This window comes from Lampris incognitus, chromosome 1, assembly GCF_029633865.1.
Source record: "Lampris incognitus isolate fLamInc1 chromosome 1, fLamInc1.hap2, whole genome shotgun sequence".
Classification (NCBI taxonomy): Eukaryota; Metazoa; Chordata; class Actinopteri; order Lampriformes; family Lampridae; genus Lampris; species Lampris incognitus.
Genome location: NC_079211.1, coordinates 5,432,421 through 5,450,949, shown reverse-complemented (window position 1 = coordinate 5,450,949; position 18,529 = coordinate 5,432,421). Strand labels below are relative to the sequence as shown.

Here is an 18,529-nt window from a genome sequence, read left to right as displayed (position 1 = left end):
GTTGAGAAACACTGGTATAGAGGACCCGAGGATAACACAATATCTATACAAATCCCCTTCCTAGCAGAAATACACCCTGAGTAACCCAGCTGCAAGTGAGGAAGGAATTCGGGGATGATACAGGCAGATTGCAAAAAAAGCACAAACTAATAATCACAAAAAGGTAAAATCTGCATATTGATGGAGTCCAGTCTCCAATAAGATGGTGCAGCCGCTCAGCACGTGTTCATATGTTTGTCATCTGTCGTCTCCCCCCGGCTCAGCTCTGCTCGAACAGGAAACCCTCCTTTAGCTGGCTTCTGTACTGGAGCTGCGTTACCTGAACCTCTTGATTTATTTTTCAGATCTGCACCACCGGCTGCAAAGACCTGTCGTCCAACAGAACGGACATGAATCATGTCGTAGTTACGCTCTCTCTCCACCAGGTAGCAGGAGAGAGTTGTTTTGTCTCGCGGCAGGCAACTGACGCCCGTCTGTTCACCATGAGCAGAAATCTGCAGATTACTGCAGCGTTTCGTCGATGGTTCTTCTGAGAGAAAGGAAACATCCACCCATTATCCACACCGCTCATCCGGCTCTCAGGGTGGTGGGGATGCTGCAGCCTGTCCCGGCGGCCACTGGGCGGCAGGCGGGGACACACCCTGGACAGGCCGCCACAGGGGTAAATTGACAAATTCAATACAGTTCAGAGGTCCTGATCATTAGATCTTACAGCTCAGTGATGCACAACATTGTTTGGCTCCCTGTAGTATGTTCCTCTTGTAAAAGTGTTTTAGTTTTCTCCAGATAACACTAATCACGCAACATCATTACCAAACCACAGAACATAATTACCAAACCATAGAACATAATTACCAAACCATAGAACATAATTACTATGTTGTATGGTTTGGAGACAGTGGCACTGATGAAAAGACAGGAGGAGGAGCTGGAGGTGGCAGAGGTGAAGATGATAAGATTTTCATTGGGAGTGATGAAGGAGGACAGGATTAGGAAGGAGTATATTAGAGGGACAGCTCAGGTTGGACGGTTTGGAGACAAAGCAAGAGAGACAAGATTGAGATGGTTTGGACATGTGTGGAGGAGAGATGCTGGGTATACTGGGAGAAGGATGCTGAATATGGAGCTGCCAGGGAAGAGGAGAAGAGGAAGGCCAAAGAGGAGGTTTATGGATGTGGTGAGGGAGGACATGCAGGTGGCTGGTGTGACAGAGGAAGATGCAGAGGACAGGAAGAGATGGAAACGGGTGATCCGCTGTGGCGCCCCCTAAGGGGAGCAGCCGAAAGCGGTAGTAGTAGTTAGTAAGTAGAAGTTTTCTGCAGATAACGGCTGAAATGAGACATTGTCGAGGCAGTTGGCATCCAAAATGTCTGACTGGTTTTTTCCCCCGTCACTCAACTGCTGTCATTAAATAATGTGAATAATAATGTGAATATCGGAAGGCGGGATCCTTCATGAGAGAAATAGGCCGGTGTTGTTGAGCGGGCCATCTCATGTCAGATGGGGAAGTCTTTCAGAAAGTGTGCCAGTTAATGAGCTGCATGACTGACTGACTAAGAGCCCTCGAGCGTCATTCACAGCAGCTCGGCAGAGTTTTCAAACAGACCATTAATGAAGCCATTAACAATACAGTCAAGGGTTTTTAATCAAACAACTTTGCTTGTGGGCACCACGGTGGTGTAGTGGTTAGCGCGGTTGCCTCACAGCAGTATAGATGGATGGGTGGGTGGATGGATGGATGGATGGCTGGGTGGGTGGATGGGTGGGTGGGTGGATGGATGGATGGATGGATGGCTGGGTGGGTGGGTGGATGGATGGATGGATGGGTGGGTGGATGGATGGATGGATGGGTGGGTGGATGGATGGATGGATGGATGGATGGCTGGGTGGGTGGGTGGAACTTTGCTTGTAAGGTTCATTAATGGATGCGCGCTGCAGCAGTTCTGTTAGAATCAGTTTGTTGTTTGACAGCATCATCTGGATCAAGTGTCACGTGATGCCTGGGCCAGACCGCACCATCTAGACGCGGTTTTGTCGTCGCCAACGAATTTCCAGCGTCAGCCCCGATTATAAGCGTGGAGAAGGACGAACGGGCGTCTTTACCCCGTGTTGTGTGATGTCACTGAGGAACGGCGGCGTGCCGTCTGGGACGCCCCACATCTCCCCCACTTCCTCTCCATCAGATACATCTCCCCCACTTCCTCTCCATCAGATACATCTCCCCCACTTCCTCTCCATCAGATACATCTCCCCCACTTCCTCTCCATCAGATACATCTCCCCCACTTCCTCTCCATCAGATACATCTCCCCCACTTCCTCTCCATCACATACATCTCCCCCACTTCCTCTCCATCAGATACATCTCCCCCACTTCCTCTCCATCAGATACATCTCCCCCACTTCCTCTCCATCAGATACATCTCCCCCACTTCCTCTCCATCAGATACATCTCCCCCGCTTCCTCTCCATCAGATACATCTCCCCCACTTCCTCTCCATCAGATACATCTCCCCCACTTCCTCTCCATCAGATACATCTCCCCCACTTCCTCTCCATCAGATACATCTCCCCCACTTCCTCTCCATCAGATACATCTCCCCCACTTCCTCTCCATCTGATACATCTCCCCCACTTCCTCTCCATCAGATACATCTCCCCCACTTCCTCTCCATCTGATACATCTCCCCCACTTCCTCTCCATCTGATACATCTCCCCCACTTCCTCTCCATCAGATACATCTCCCCCACTTCCTCTCCATCAGATACATCTCCCCCACTTCCTCTCCATCAGATACATCTCCCCCACTTCCTCTCCATCAGATACATCTCCCCCACTTCCTCTCCATCAGATACATCTCCCCCACTTCCTCTCCATCTGATACATCTCCCCCACTTCCTCTCCATCAGATACATCTCCCCCACTTCCTCTCCATCAGATACATCTCCCCAACTTCCTCTCCATCAGATACATCTCCCCCACTTCCTCTCCATCAGATACATCTCCCCCACTTCCTCTCCATCTGATACATCTCCCCCACTTCCTCTCCATCAGATACATCTCCCCCACTTCCTCTCCATCTGATACATCTCCCCCACTTCCTCTCCATCTGATACATCTCCCCCACTTCCTCTCCATCAGATACATCTCCCCAACTTCCTCTCCATCAGATACATCTCCCCAACTTCCTCTCCATCAGATACATCTCCCCCACTTCCTCTCCATCTGATACATCTCCCCCACTTCCTCTCCATCAGATACATCTCCCCAACTTCCTCTCCATCAGATACATCTCCCCCACTTCCTCTCCATCACATACATCTCCCCCACTTCCTCTCCATCAGATACATCTCCCCCACTTCCTCTCCATCAGATACATCTCCCCCACTTCCTCTCCATCAGATACATCTCCCCCACTTCCTCTCCATCAGATACATCTCCCCCACTTCCTCTCCATCTGATACATCTCCCCCACTTCCTCTCCATCAGATACATCTCCCCCACTTCCTCTCCATCAGATACATCTCCCCCACTTCCTCTCCATCAGATACATCTCCCCCACTTCCTCTCCATCAGATACATCTCCCCCGCTTCCTCTCCATCAGATACATCTCCCCCGCTTCCTCTCCATCAGATACATCTCCCCCACTTCCTCTCCATCAGATACATCTCCCCCGCTTCCTCTCCATCAGATACATCTCCCCCGCTTCCTCTCCATCAGATACATCTCCCCCACTTCCTCTCCATCAGATACATCTCCCCCACTTCCTCTCCATCTGATACATCTCCCCCACTTCCTCTCCATCAGATACATCTCCCCCACTTCCTCTCCATCACATACATCTCCCCCACTTCCTCTCCATCAGATACATCTCCCCCACTTCCTCTCCATCAGATACATCTCCCCCACTTCCTCTCCATCACATACATCTCCCCCACTTCCTCTCCATCTGATACATCTCCCCCACTTCCTCTCCATCAGATACATCTCCCCCACTTCCTCTCCATCAGATACATCTCCCCCACTTCCTCTCCATCTGATACATCTCCCCCACTTCCTCTCCATCAGATACATCTCCCCAACTTCCTCTCCATCAGATACATCTCCCCCACTTCCTCTCCATCACATACATCTCCCCCACTTCCTCTCCATCAGATACATCTCCCCCACTTCCTCTCCATCAGATACATCTCCCCCACTTCCTCTCCATCAGATACATCTCCCCCACTTCCTCTCCATCAGATACATCTCCCCCACTTCCTCTCCATCACATACATCTCCCCCACTTCCTCTCCATCAGATACATCTCCCCCACTTCCTCTCCATCAGATACATCTCCCCCACTTCCTCTCCATCAGATACATCTCCCCCACTTCCTCTCCATCAGATACATCTCCCCCGCTTCCTCTCCATCAGATACATCTCCCCCACTTCCTCTCCATCAGATACATCTCCCCCACTTCCTCTCCATCAGATACATCTCCCCCACTTCCTCTCCATCAGATACATCTCCCCCACTTCCTCTCCATCAGATACATCTCCCCCACTTCCTCTCCATCTGATACATCTCCCCCACTTCCTCTCCATCAGATACATCTCCCCCACTTCCTCTCCATCTGATACATCTCCCCCACTTCCTCTCCATCAGATACATCTCCCCAACTTCCTCTCCATCAGATACATCTCCCCCACTTCCTCTCCATCAGATACATCTCCCCCACTTCCTCTCCATCAGATACATCTCCCCCACTTCCTCTCCATCAGATACATCTCCCCCACTTCCTCTCCATCACATACATCTCCCCCACTTCCTCTCCATCAGATACATCTCCCCCACTTCCTCTCCATCAGATACATCTCCCCCACTTCCTCTCCATCACATACATCTCCCCCACTTCCTCTCCATCAGATACATCATGCAGTCGAAGCCACGTTCCTGCAAACAGCCATGTTGGTGCTGACGTCTGCAGTGGTATTTGAGCACTAAAGATCCCAGATATCCGTTTGAAGTGAGACGTAGTCTGCAGTGTTACTACATCAGTACTTTCTAGCCTGAGTTGTACTTATGGATGCAGTACTATCTTGGTAAAGAGCTGCTACCAGCTTGTTCTTTCATATCTGCTGGTTAGACACAACAACTTTACTGCTTCCTCAAACTAAACACTACCTTCCTCTTCTGCCTTCCTCTTCCTCATTTGGCTGCTATGAGGAAGATGCTAAATGCCATGTGCTGTTTTCTGGGAAACTTCTACCAGACAGATGTTTTGTTTATTTCTTTCTTTTTTCCCCCCTTCCTCCCCAATTGTACTTGGCCAATCACCCCACTCTTCCGAGCCGTCCCACTCTCTGCTGATCCGGGGAGGGCTGCAGACTACCACATGTCTCCTCCCATACATGTGGAGTCGCCAGCTGCTTCTTTTCACCTGACAGTGAGGAGTTTCACCAGGGGGACGTACCGCGTGGGAGGATCAGGCTATTCCCCCCAGCACCCCCCCCCAACAGGTGCCCTGACCGACCAGAGGAGGCGCTAGTGCAGCGACCAGGACACATACCCACATCCGGCTTTCCACCCGCAGACACGGCCAATTGTGTCTGTAGAGACGCCTGACCAAGCCGGAGGAAACACGGGGATTCGAACCGGCGATCCCCGTGCTGGTAGACAACGGGATAGACTGCCATGCCTCCCAAACGCGCTGTTTATTTATTTCTACCATCTGTAGACATCTGCAGTGATGCTGCTAACTGCAGTGGTATTTGAACACTAAAAATCCCAGATGTCCATTTGAAATGAAAAGTAGTCTGCAGTGTTACTACATCAGTACCTTCTAGCCTGCGTTGTACTTATGGATGTACAGGGTTGGGTAGTAACGGATTACATGTAATCTGGATTATGTAATCAGATTACAAAAAAATAATTAACTATAATCAGACCAGATTACACTTGAAAATGTGTAATTGGATTATAGTTACGTTGTCTGGGAATACTTGATTACATTTTGATTATGTCTTTAAAACGTGGCGATTTTAAAATCACGATTTTTTAAAAATATATATAATAACCAATGCTATTGACTCATGAAAAGGCGTGACATACATGTGGAGGGAATCCAAGCAGCTCTGGCTGTATACCCACTAGAGGTCACTACTCAACCAATGGCCTGGCTTGTTTCTTACGTTCATACTGTAACGTGCATGGATAAGAAGACACGCTGGCCGCTGGCTGGCGGGTCTGACCCTTTAGTCGAGCGGTTAGCGAGGCCTCCTGCGGTGCGGGCGGTACGGGTTCGCTTCCCGGCCGCGGCACTTCCCGTGGTTGCGTTGTCCCCCGAATTCGCTACACTACATTGAGTCAAGATGGAAGGGGCAAGCAGCAGCGGTCCATCAGCACCAAGACTAGCATTCTGCTCCGGGCATGTCACCATCACTTTCAGCTAAAAAATGCGCACAACAACATTTACGTCGAGTGCAATTTGTGCAAACCTAAAATACAGGTGCTGTCAACACCAAAGACATCAACTTCAAACCTGAAGAAACACCCCGAGGTAAGTTTCCCTCTCAGTTAGCTATCGTTAGTAAAGGAATGGGTTTAGCTTTTTGATAAAGAATGTTGTTTAAAACTATTTCAGTGCTCATAAGCACACTTGCATCTGCCACATCTGTATTGATAATGGCAGCTATGCCTTAGCTCATTAAGTAACGTATAATACCGAGTAAATACAAAAAACTATGGATATTGGAATTTGACAATACTGATCTTGCCATGCGTAGTGTTACCCAATACGATTGTATGGAGTCTGAGCACTCCTGCTGCTAGCTGTAGTCTGCTGTACTGTGTGCAATTTACAGTCGTTTTCCTGTCGAAACAGAATGTTGATGCTTTTGATCACTCATTAACTAGCTGGCTAGCTAAACTGAACATATGACAAGTTGAGTATAGAAAATGATGAAACTTTAGCCTATACAGCGCGCTGTGAAGATCGCCCACGCTGTCAGTGCAACTCTTCAGGGGGAAGAAATGAGTTTTCACTGGGTTTTTTAATGATGTTTATGTTTTGTAAGTTGCTTGGGACAAAAGCATCTGCTACACATCCTACTCAGCTGTAACAGTAATACCATGACTCAGAACTAGTGTTGAGTTGACTCAACACTAGTTCGAATGTCAGTCACAGCAACTCAGTTACTGAATGATCAAAAGTGCCCCCAACCCTAACTGATGCCAATGAAATGTCTCATCTAAGTTTTAATATAAGGGTAATTGCCTACATGTCAGAAGTAGCATGATTTATGAACAATTATTTCAAAAGTAATAGGCTAAAGCATATTATTTCTAATGATTTCTGATCAAACAATGAAAATAACTTTTGAGCGAAAATTGTATTTTTGTTTAATTTTTTCCCTTCCATGCGTTTTCAGAGAAAACATGCTGGGAAATTTTTTGAAGAGCACACAGAGGGCTGACGCAGAGACTTCAGGACCTAGCAGATGAACTCACGGAGAGCCAGAAGCAAAACAAGCAAGGATTGAACAATTTGTGAATAATATTTCCCAAGCCAAAGTAAATTCCCTTGTCTTCAGTTTCATTGTGGATGATGTCCAGGCATTCTCTCTATTGGAACAGCCTGCGTTTAGGAAACTAACTGAGGGCATAAGTGGGCGAAAGACTGTAATGACCCGAAAGACACTGATGACTAGGCTTGAAAAGGCATACACACACATGAAAGAGGAACTTAAAGCAAAGCTAGGAAAAGTACATGTGGTGTGCACAACAGCTGATATGTGGACAGCTTCCAATAGGAGCTTTTTTTGGATGACTTGCCATTGGATCGAGGGGGATGAGCTGGAGAGGAAATCAGCAGCACTTGCAAGGATTAAAGGCAGACACACATCCGACATTGTTGCTGCTAAGATGCACAAGATTCAAATGGCTTACAATATTGAAAACAAAGTCCAAGCTACTGTTACAGATAATGGTAGCAATTTTGTTAAAGCTTTCAACGAGTTTTCAACAGCAAGTGATGACCACGATGAGGCGGATGACCAAGTTGATTTTCAGGATATGGATGCCATTCTTGCTGAAGAGACAGATGAACATTTTATTTCCACCACCCCACCAGAGATGTGCATCACACACAATGAACCTGATAGCTTCCAAGGATCTTGTGAAAGCTTTGACACAGGGGCCAACGCACAAAGTGTACTGCAGTGCAGTGGCCAAATGCTCAGCATTATGGAACAAGGCCCACCGATCACCATTGGCTGCTGAAGCTGTGGAAAACATAGGGAAAATGAAACTCATTGTTCCATGTGTTATTCACTGGAACTCAGAGTATAATGTAGTGCAAAAAGTTGTGTCTTCAAGTGAGGCACAACTTGGGGAAGTTTGTGACCGCCTGAAGATTGCCAGATTGCTTTCCCATGAGACTGCCTTCTTGAAAGAATATGCTGAGGTCTTGAAGCCACTCGCCTTCGCCCTGGACCTTCTGCAAGGAGAAAATAAAGGCTTCTATGGACTGCTCATACCTACACTACTTACTCAGAAGAAGAAGTTATGTGAGAAGAGAGCAGCAACACGCCTTTTCTCTGATGTAATAGGCACCATCCTGGCAGCAATAGACAGATGCTTTGCCTAGTTCAGGATGCAAAAATTAAAACAGCAACTATGCCACAGTTCTGTTTGTGGTGACTGGAAGAAGCTGAACGAGAGGAAATGTGTGCATTGTTGATGTCAGAGTCAACCGGCCTGGATCCAGGTGATGATGCTTAGTCTGACAGCAGTCCGAATTCAACACGGTCAGATGAGGGTTTCTTCAGTTATGGACCTGGAAACTCCAATGTCAAATATGGTGTTGCTGATGACGTCTGGAAGTATCTAGAGAGGACAAATAAGTCTCTGGACTGCCTTAATGACTTTCCAAAGGTGAAGAGGCTCTTCCTTAAATCCAATGCATCTTGCCCTCGAGTGCACCTGTCGAACGGCTCTTCAGCCAGGGTGGCAACATCTTTACCCCCCAGAGGAACCGCTTGACAGATGAACATTGTGAACAAGTGCTCCTCTTGCGCTACAATGGCAAACTTATCCCTTTGGCCTTTGATTATGCTTAAACATAAGAAAATATAAGAAAATATATAATAGTACACCTGTTAATACCAGCATCTGTTTGTAAGGCTAATTTGATTTACTGTATAACAACAATATATTACATTACTCAACAATACTGTGTACATTACTCCTCTCAGGTTGCCAGTTTTGATAATGTTTTATTTTATTTTTTTCATGATTTATAGATAATGATAATGGAGTATTCATTCCTTTTTATTTACATTTAAAATGGAAGAAAGATGTTTGAGTAAGAGCTCCTCTTGCACAAGTCTTGTAACAAGAGTTACAAGAAATGCTTTTTTGTTTGTTTTGTAAATGCTGACTATGATAAATGCGTTTTATTTGCATTGAAAATGTTTTTGATGTTTAGAGATTTAAAGATTAAATTTGTGGAACTCAAAATGTTGTGGTTGTATCCATTTTTTAAGTATATGGTGCAATATTTTCAATGTTTGATTTTGAAGTAATCCAAAAGTAATCCAAAAGTATTCAGATTAGATTACATTATTTTTGTAATCCAATGGATTACGTTACTGATGATAAAAATTGCCATGTAATTTGTATTCAATAACTGACAACATTTCAAAGTAATCTGCCCCAACCCTGTGGATGTAGTACTGTCTGTTAGTAAAGGCCTTCTACCAGCTTCTTCTGTCATATCTGCTGGTTACACACAACTACTTCCCTTCTCCCTCAAACCCAACACCACCTGCCTTCCTCTTCCTCATTCGGCTGCTTTGAGGAAGAGCTGAAATACCATGTGCTGTTTTCTGGGAAACATCTACCAGACAGATGTTTTGTCTATTTACTTCTAAGTATTGCCTTAAGGCCAAAAATGTTAAGTACTGCAGACTTTCATGTGCGTCATCCTTTCCTGTCCCACTAAACACTGGAGTCTTGTGATAGCTCTTATCAGCAGGACATTTGGTGCGAAGGCGTTGGGACTGTGGTTTGGAAAATTTCTGTGAGACGCAGTCATCAGAATGAAGTATTTTCTCTGTGGAAGCTGGTCACACATATGAATGTAGTCTAAGAGGCTCTCTGTCTGTTTTTTTTTAGGGTTTACTGGGATAATGTGAAGTGTTTGGTTCCAAATATCATCGTCCAAAACAAATTTTTACAGACTAGATCCTCTAGAGGTTTGGAAATATTGAACACTGAGCTGAAGGTAATGAAAGAAGTACGCTGGATGGTTCCGCTTACCTGAAATTAGAAATCCTCCTCTGCACAACTCATTTGCAAATGCTTACAGGCTTTTAGTAATGTGTGAGCATTTCAAATGAGGAGACTCGGGTGGAGACTCAGATGGAGACTCGGGAGACCGACAGACCAGTAGACACTTCATCAAGACTGACAGACGCTTCATCCTTTCACCTGTTAAATCTATATCAGCCATTTATTGTCCATCAGTGAGAACATCTGTCTGTCTGACAGACACACCAGTACCACCAGTACAGCCAGTCTCCAACCTTAAAAAGGGACAGATGTTTTTGAACTAAGGGGATTACTTCCTCTTTTTTGAGGGGGGAGGGTTAACCCCCTTTTTCTCCCCAATTGTATCTGGCCAATTTTACCTCACTCTTCTGAGCCATCCCAGTCTCTGCTCAACCCCCTCTGCCGATCCGGAGAGGGTTGTAGACTACCACATGCCTCCTCCCATACAAGTCACCAGCTGCTTCTTTTCACCTGACAGTGAGGAGTTTCACCAGGGGGACGTAGCGCGTGGGAGGATCACACTATTCTCCCTAGTTCCCCCCCCCCCCCGGACAGGCGCCCTGACCGACCGTCCTGGTCGCTAGTGCAGCTGGTCACAGTGACCACAACACATACCGACATCCGGCTTTCCACCCGCACACATGGCCAATTGTGTCTGTAGGGACGCCCGACCAAGCCGGGGGTAACACGGGGGTTCAAACCGGTGATCCCCATGTTGGTAGGCAATAGAATAGACCACTGAGCTACGTGGACGCCTTGCTTTCTCTTTTTCTAATCAAGGATGTGAACCAGTAACTGCTGAAGCTCGCAGCCTCTGCTGACCCTAATTGGTGGGAATGGAGAGGCCAGCGGGGACACAGAGGCCGCAGTACCCACTCCGTAGTACCCGCTATAGTACCCATTTTAGTACACTACGTTAAAAGCTTTGACGTATGGAAGAACATAGGATACCAAAATATAGTATTGAATATAGTATACTTTGTGTGGTTACCACGGAGACATAGGTTGCACGAGCCATGTCTACCTGTCTTCACTTCCGCCGGTTGACTGAGGACAGTATAATAGATTCACAATGCAAACTAAACACATTTTAATGGGTAGCAAGTACATATTCAACATTATGTATGTAAATAGTGCTGTTAGTATGCAGTATATTCTGTTAGTATACAGTACGTAATAGAGTGTTTGGACACAGCCATGTATTTTGTCAAAGGGGGGGGTGGCGGGGTGCAGGCCACTAGGTAGAAATATGTCTTTGTGATTTCTACCCTCAGCATATTTCACAAAATGAAGCTGAGGAATTTCAACGAGAATGTCCAGGCCGCCCTTCCTGTCCGCTGCACGTGCACGCACACGTGTGTGTGTGTGTTTTGGCTTCGCACTGACAGGTCAACCTCCAGATGTGGTTAGCTTTGACAGAAGTCCCCATCAGACAATGGGTTGAGCATGTACGGGGCCTCGAACTGTGTTTGTTTGACCATCTCACACTGTTTTTGGCTGGCATCTTTGTCCAAAGATCTGCTACCGTATCAGCAAAACTGACAGCCCAGGGCCTTTTCGGAAGGGAGTACTGGTTTAATTTTAATTCTGAACAGGGAAAACTAGCTTGAACAGAAATTCAAATAGCTTTGACAAATAACAATGACATATTGTTTAACGTGTTGTAAACTGTCCATGCTCTTGTTAAGTCGGCTGTTCCTAATAACTTCCCTTTGCCTGAATTCAGGCATCTCCGTCGTAGAAAAACACGAGTCCTTTTAACCTGAAAACCACTTCACTACATGTCAGTGGTGGGCTAATGTTTGAGTCTCTGCGGCCATCTCGCTGTTGGATGCTCAGTAGTAAGCTGTGCATCGGCCATATTTGGAAATTACACTAGTTACTTGATATACTGATATACTACTACTACTTCACGGTGTAGCCTACATCTTCGACCACTAGCTTCGGCTCAGATCACTCTGCTTTTATGCTCATTGCGGTGTTTTCTTTATGACATTCTTCTAAAATTTTGATAAAACATTGCAATATATCGCAGTATTTGTAGTATCATCACATATCCCAGTATATTGAGACTTGTGTTGTAAAAAGAGCCATGTCACCAAATTCTTCCCGATACAAAGCCCCAATTAACACATTTCCATTTCTCCCTCGTGTATAAGGACGGTGTGTAATGATTCATCACGTGACATCGCAGTCTTGGGATGGGAATGGCGATAGATCCATGCAGCTGTAATTCTGTTGACCCAGTACAGTTAACTTGGACAGAATCTGTCACTTGAGGACTAAAGGGAGAAGTGCTGAGAAGAAGTTGGTGTCAAGAGGACTTGGCATTCTTTGTCTGACTGCAATCTTCACAAACAAAATATACGAGTCGCACATTTGAAGAGCCAAGTCCTTCCCAACAGAGTTCATCTTCTCGAATGTAAGACTATAGTGGCTTCACGCCTCATCACCGTCGAAGGTCCCTTGCCGGCTGGATTTGGACAACAAGGTGATCTTTGACCTCGCTTCTGAAGAGCATGAATATGACACCTGTTTTGCCGACAAAGAGGATCCCCTGGCATCACCACGGCAACACAGAGCAATCCCCACCTTTTTCCTGAAATCATCCGAGACATAATAGAAGATGAAGGGGTCGATACAGCTGTTGAAGGTACTAGCTGCTAAGCTAACCATGTAAGGCACGTACAAGTCCTCGCCATCTCCATCCAGAAAGGTGTCGGAGTAAGTGAAGAGGAGAAGGATGTTACTGGGCAGTAAACACGCTATAAACACCACCAGGACCAACACTGTCACCCTCACTGCGTGCATGTAATGCTTTCCTCCAGCCATTAGGGTGCGCAACACCGCTCCGTAGCACAAAATTATGACCAGAAAAGGGAGCAAGAAGCAGAGCGTGAACAAGCTGGCGAAGTAGGGTAGGAAATAGTTTTCATGTTCCTTCTCTGGAAGGGCGTCATGACAGGTGATTATTTGCAGCTCATCCAACATGTAAGACTGCTGGGACATTAGCAGCGGTAGCATGGCAGCTATAATCACAAGCCAAACCCCCAGACTCATATAGAGGGAGGTCTGTTTGCTTCGTAGCTGTCTCGCACCAAATGGGTGCACTAGGGCTATGTAGCGATCCAGCGCCACCAGTGCTAAACAGAGCACGCACCCGTACATATTCCCGTAGAACATTGCCATGACAATGCGACAAAATGGCTCACCAAAGACCCAGTGGTTTCCTTTAAAGTGATAGATGATCCGAAAGGGCAGGACGAGCAGCAGCATGAGGTCAGTGACTGTCATGTTGATGAGTAATGTGGTGGATGGCTGCTTCTTGGTTCGGAAAACCAGAATCCACAGAGCCATCAGGTTGGCAGGGAAACCGATGATGAAGGCCAGCAGGTAGATGATGGGGATGTATAGGTTAGTGGTCGGCGCCTGGATCTCTTTCAGCTGATTTTCTTTCAGCGTTGTAAAGTTGCACTTCTTCGTCAGCTTGAAGGTCCTCAAACCTGTTTGGAAAGCAGATACCAGAGGGAACAGCATGTTATGGTTCAGTTGAACAAGGCGTTCTTGAAGGTGATTCATTGCAACCTCTCTAGGGTTGTATCTGCAGATTCATAGATTGTGTTTACATGCACATAAATAACCCAAGCGCTGTCCCACTTTAGAAACAGTCATTTGGATGGCTTTATCTGGTCATCCTGTTAAGGTAAGGTCAAACTGGGGTAAACACGACTCAAACAAGGCACCAAGATTTCTTGCTCAGTCTCTAAGATGAATTGCAGATTTTGGCCATCATACCATAAAAGACAAGACCTTCCCTTCAGGCCACTTCACCGAAATATGGACGTAAACACTGGAGACTCGGAATGTGAACCTTGTGGCCACCTTTGGGATTTTCTGAGCATTCCCCAAGGTAATAACTTTTCTCAACATATCCAAACCCACGTAAACACACGGAAAACTCCACAGTTCAGCTTTAAGTTAACAAGTGTCAACAGTTCAGCCGCGTGGTTTTGTTACGTTGCTTTTAAAACAGTGGCGTCATATTGACATGCCTCTTGCTATTTGTATCTTTTCCATTCCTCAAAGATGGTAAAACATGTTCACTTATAAATAGTGCACACAGCTGTGGCCCTGATACTCAGTTCGAATCCTTCTACTGTCTGTCGCGACATACGCAGTCCCAGGACAGGCTGGAGAGTAAGAGCGCTGGTGTTATCCGTGTTTACATGAACACAAATGGAAATCCCCAGAAGACAAAGAGGGGCTGAGGAAATGATCGCCACGCTTGCTTGAGGGCTGTCACGGCCTTTACTGAGCAGTGACAACAGGAAGTATGAACCAAGTAAGAACCAAGCTGAGTTTGACTGACTGAAAAAAGGACCCCCTCCCCCTTTTCTCCCCAATTGTACTTGACCAGTTACCCCACTCTTCCGAACCGTCCCGGTCTCTGCTCCCCCCCTCCCCCCTGCTGATCCGGGGAGGACTGCAGACCACCACATGCCTCCTCCCATACACCTGGAGTCACCAGCCGCTTCTTTTCACCTGACAGTGAGGAGTTTCACCAGGGGGACGTAGCGCGTGGGAGGATCACGCTATTCTCCCCCAGTTCCCCCCGAGCAGGCGTCCCGACTGACCAGAGGAGGCGCTAGTGCAGCGACCAGGACACATACCCACATCCGGCTTCCCACCCGCAGACACGGCCAGTTGTGTCTGTAGGAACGCCCGACCAAGCCGGAGGTAACACGGGGATTCGAACCGGCGATCCCCGTGTTGGTAGGCAACGGAATACAGCGCCACGCCACCCGGACGCCGTTATTAAAAGAATTGATTTGCAAAGAAAGTGGGTTATTTCCAATCATGGAAACCTTTAATCAAACTATTGCATTTACCGGCCGGCTGCCAGTCACGAGGACTTGCTTTCCGCGTGAGGGAGCTCGCGCTCTCCAGCGAGTCGCCGCACCTTCACGTTGACTTCGCACCACGGCCACGTGAAGGCAGGCGTGACACGGAGAGAAGGAATCCGGGCACCGTAGTGGCCACATGGAAAGAGTTGCTCTCGAACCCTCCTACACAGCCTTTCCATTTCCTGTCATGAGCCATGATGTACCCACCGTGTCAGAAGCGGTGGGGCTATTAATGTGTCTGGAAACAACACGCACACGCACGCACACACACGCACGCAAGCATCTCTGTATGGCATGGAGTGCAGCATGTGTGTAATGGTTCAGTGTGTGTAGAAATAGTAATACGTGTGTGTAGGGAGAGCGGAGAGCGGTCCCGCTCCCGTGTCTTATCTAGTCCCAGGGATTAATCCCAGCTCTCTGGCTCCATACTTCTGGTTCCTCACTGGGTCTGTCTTCCACACAGGCTCTCAGACACAACAGCTGGCAACAAACACCGCGGGGTGATGAAGAACATGTGCAGTTTGATCAGCACCCCCATCCACGGCGTATCAGGCTTGTTACCCCCATCCACACCGTATCAGGCTTGTTACCCCCATCCACGGCGTATCGGGCTTGTTACCCGCAGCCACGGCGTATCGGGCTTGTTACCCCCATCCACACCGTATCAGGCTTGTTACCCCCATCCACAGCATATCAGGCTTGTTACCCCCATCCACAGCGTATCAGGCTTGTTACCCCCATCCACACCGTATCGGGCTTGTTAACCCCATCCACACCGTATCGGGCTTGTTACCCCCATCCACACCGTATCGGGCTTGTTACCCCCATCCACACCGTATCGGGCTTGTTACCCCCATCCACACCGTATCAGGCTTGTTACCCCCATCCACAGCGTATCGGGCTTGTTACGGGGCAACAGAACCTCTAACTAGCCCTGCTGAGCCACGCAGGGAATGAAACGCGCGGTTTTCTGCATCGGAAGTCCTCCGAGGAGAGACGGGCGTCGAGAAAGAGAAGATGTACTCACGGATGGCCATCCCGGAGCAGTCGTCGCCGCCGCCGCCGCCGCCGTCGGAGGAGGAGGAGGAGGAGGAGCAGCCGGCGGACAGCAGCAGCAGGAGCAGGAGGAGAACCGTCCTCATGTTGCTATGGACAAACCACAGACCAGCGGCGGCGGCGGCTGGACCGTCTGGAGTCCTCTCGGCTTGTCGTGTCTTTGTTCACAGTCCAGATCCCAGCCCCTCGTGAAAGATACAGCAGGATGTTTACCGAAGAGCGGAAATGGTTTTGTCTCAACTCTTTGGTCGACTTTTCTTTCAGCTTGGAAGTTTCCCGAGTCTGACGGTGATGCAGCGCAGTGGCTCCGCTCGCAGCTCCGCTTACTTCCTTTTACAGTAGAGTTTCATCTGCGGCACTTCTGGAATCCCTCTGCTCTGCGCGCGCGCGCATGTGCGCGCGTGTGTATGTGCGTGCGTGGTCCTTATCTGATTGTACACGTGGGTGCATATGTGTATGTGTGTTGTTAGTATGTTGCGTTTGTCTGTGCGTGCGTGCGTGCACTTCCTCTGCCGTATGGTACACTACATGCCTGGAAGACTTAATGCTTCGTGTTCTGCCATGCTCCATACAACAGGAAATAGCGTGACCAGTGGGGGCTGCACAGGCTCCCCACCTATTCCCAAGACAGTTGTGCACTTACGCAATATGAGCTCTGTCTGTCTGTCTGTCTGTCTGTCTGTCTGTCTGTCTGTCTGTCTCTCTGTCTGTCTCTCTGTCTGTCTGTCTCACTGTGTCTGTCTGTCTGTCTCTCTGTACGCAATATGAGCTCTGTCTGTCTGTCTGTCTGTCTGTCTGTCTGTCTGTCTGTCTGTCTGTCTGTCTGTCTCACTGTGTCTGTCTGTCTGTCTGTCTGTCTGTCTGTCTCTCTGTCTGTCTCTCTGTCTGTCTCACTGTGTCTGTCTGTCTGTCTCTCTGTCTGTCTGTCTCTCTGTCTATCTGTCTGTCTGTCTGTCTCACTGTGTAGTGGTGTAGCTGAGTCAATATGTTGTTCATCTTTTCATTATTTTATATATATTTCTTCCTCTTGGGGAACATTCTCAAAACCTGTGTGTAACAGACGGTCATTATGGCCGTTTTGGATTTTCAAAGTTTAATAACTTTGTGGGGGGGGGGGGGGGGAGATACAGACCTGCCGCTCCCCGAATGCTCCAAAAATTGCACATATTGGCATTTAAAACGAGTTTTAGGTCAGTTGAATAAAAAGGTATAAGCTCTACCCAAAACGACCATGAACGGTCGAAATGACCGCTCGTAATTCGCGCGTGATGGTGTGCGTCATGTCAGTATTTATGACGTGTGTTGGTGGCGTCATTTCCTTCGTGAGGTCCGTTGCTCTGTCCTAGGAACACACTAGCGACCTCCAGTGGAGAGAAATAGTCTAAACTTGATATGTGATTGTGTCCAACATGTCTGGTTACAGACGCACCATGACTACCACCGAGGCGCTGCAGGATTTACAGGCGTCGGACAGCGGCCATTTTGAATTGTTTGAAAAATAGTATTAAAGTTGTTAAAATGTTAATTTTGGTGTCAGTTAGTTTCATAACAGACATACTGACATATGTAATGCATTAATATCTCAACTGGGTATTTATCTTGACAGAATATAGAGTTTAAAACCCGCGGCGGTCATTTTGACCGCCCATGGTCGTTCTAGTGGTTTTTAAGTTCGGGTCGTTGTTTGGGACTGTTTCAATATTTGTTTTCCTTTCTTTCTTTTTACATGTCACGTGTTATAGGCCTTGTTACGTTTGTTAGATCAGCAATATGTGTTTTCTGTTTTGTTTTTCAGGTAATATTTTCACTTTTTCAATTTTGCTATTGAAGTTCGACCACGTCTCTGAAGTTTAAATTGTTTAAAAACCGTATTAAAGTTGTTAAAATGTTAATGTTGGTGTCAGTTAGTTTCCTAACAGACATACTAACATATGTAATGCATTAATATCTCAGCTGGGTAATGGTAAGACGTGTTATCACACTCTCCGTCCCTTGGTTAAGCTGGCGCCTTTAAAAGCAATTTTTCTGAAACTGCATGGACGTGTAGCCACAGATCATTGCTAACATGTTCTGCGTGGTGCCGTTGGTTCTGGTCGGTATAAACGGCCATTCAACCCTGTTAAATCTGTCGGGAGATTTGAACCATATTTCCTGACTCGCTGCAGCAGAATGTGAACTGGCTGTGCACCCGTGCTACTTTCCCTAGCGGCGTTATGGTGTTACATTTGTAACCAGGTTAAAATTAATGTTTTTA

The 18,529-nt window shown here is 47.3% G+C and overlaps 1 protein-coding gene across 2 annotated transcripts; it reads right to left on the bottom strand.

Annotated features, from left to right (window-relative positions):
• LOC130116870 (proteinase-activated receptor 4-like) lies at positions 1 to 16,617 on the bottom strand. Of its 2 annotated transcripts, XM_056284968.1 has the most exons (3): positions 16,247 to 16,617; positions 13,528 to 13,818; positions 1 to 368 (listed from the first exon to the last, which is right to left on the bottom strand). In XM_056284968.1, exons 1-3 carry the CDS (start codon positions 16,359 to 16,361, stop codon positions 334 to 336), a joined length of 441 nt encoding a protein of 146 aa, XP_056140943.1. In that variant the 5' UTR covers positions 16,362 to 16,617; the 3' UTR covers positions 1 to 333. The 2 variants fall into 2 exon arrangements, with proteins under 2 accessions (XP_056140943.1, XP_056140934.1); XM_056284959.1 differs by lacking the exon at positions 1 to 368 and having other exon boundaries at positions 11,079 to 13,818.
• Positions 16,618 to 18,529: the final 1,912 nt, after the last annotated feature.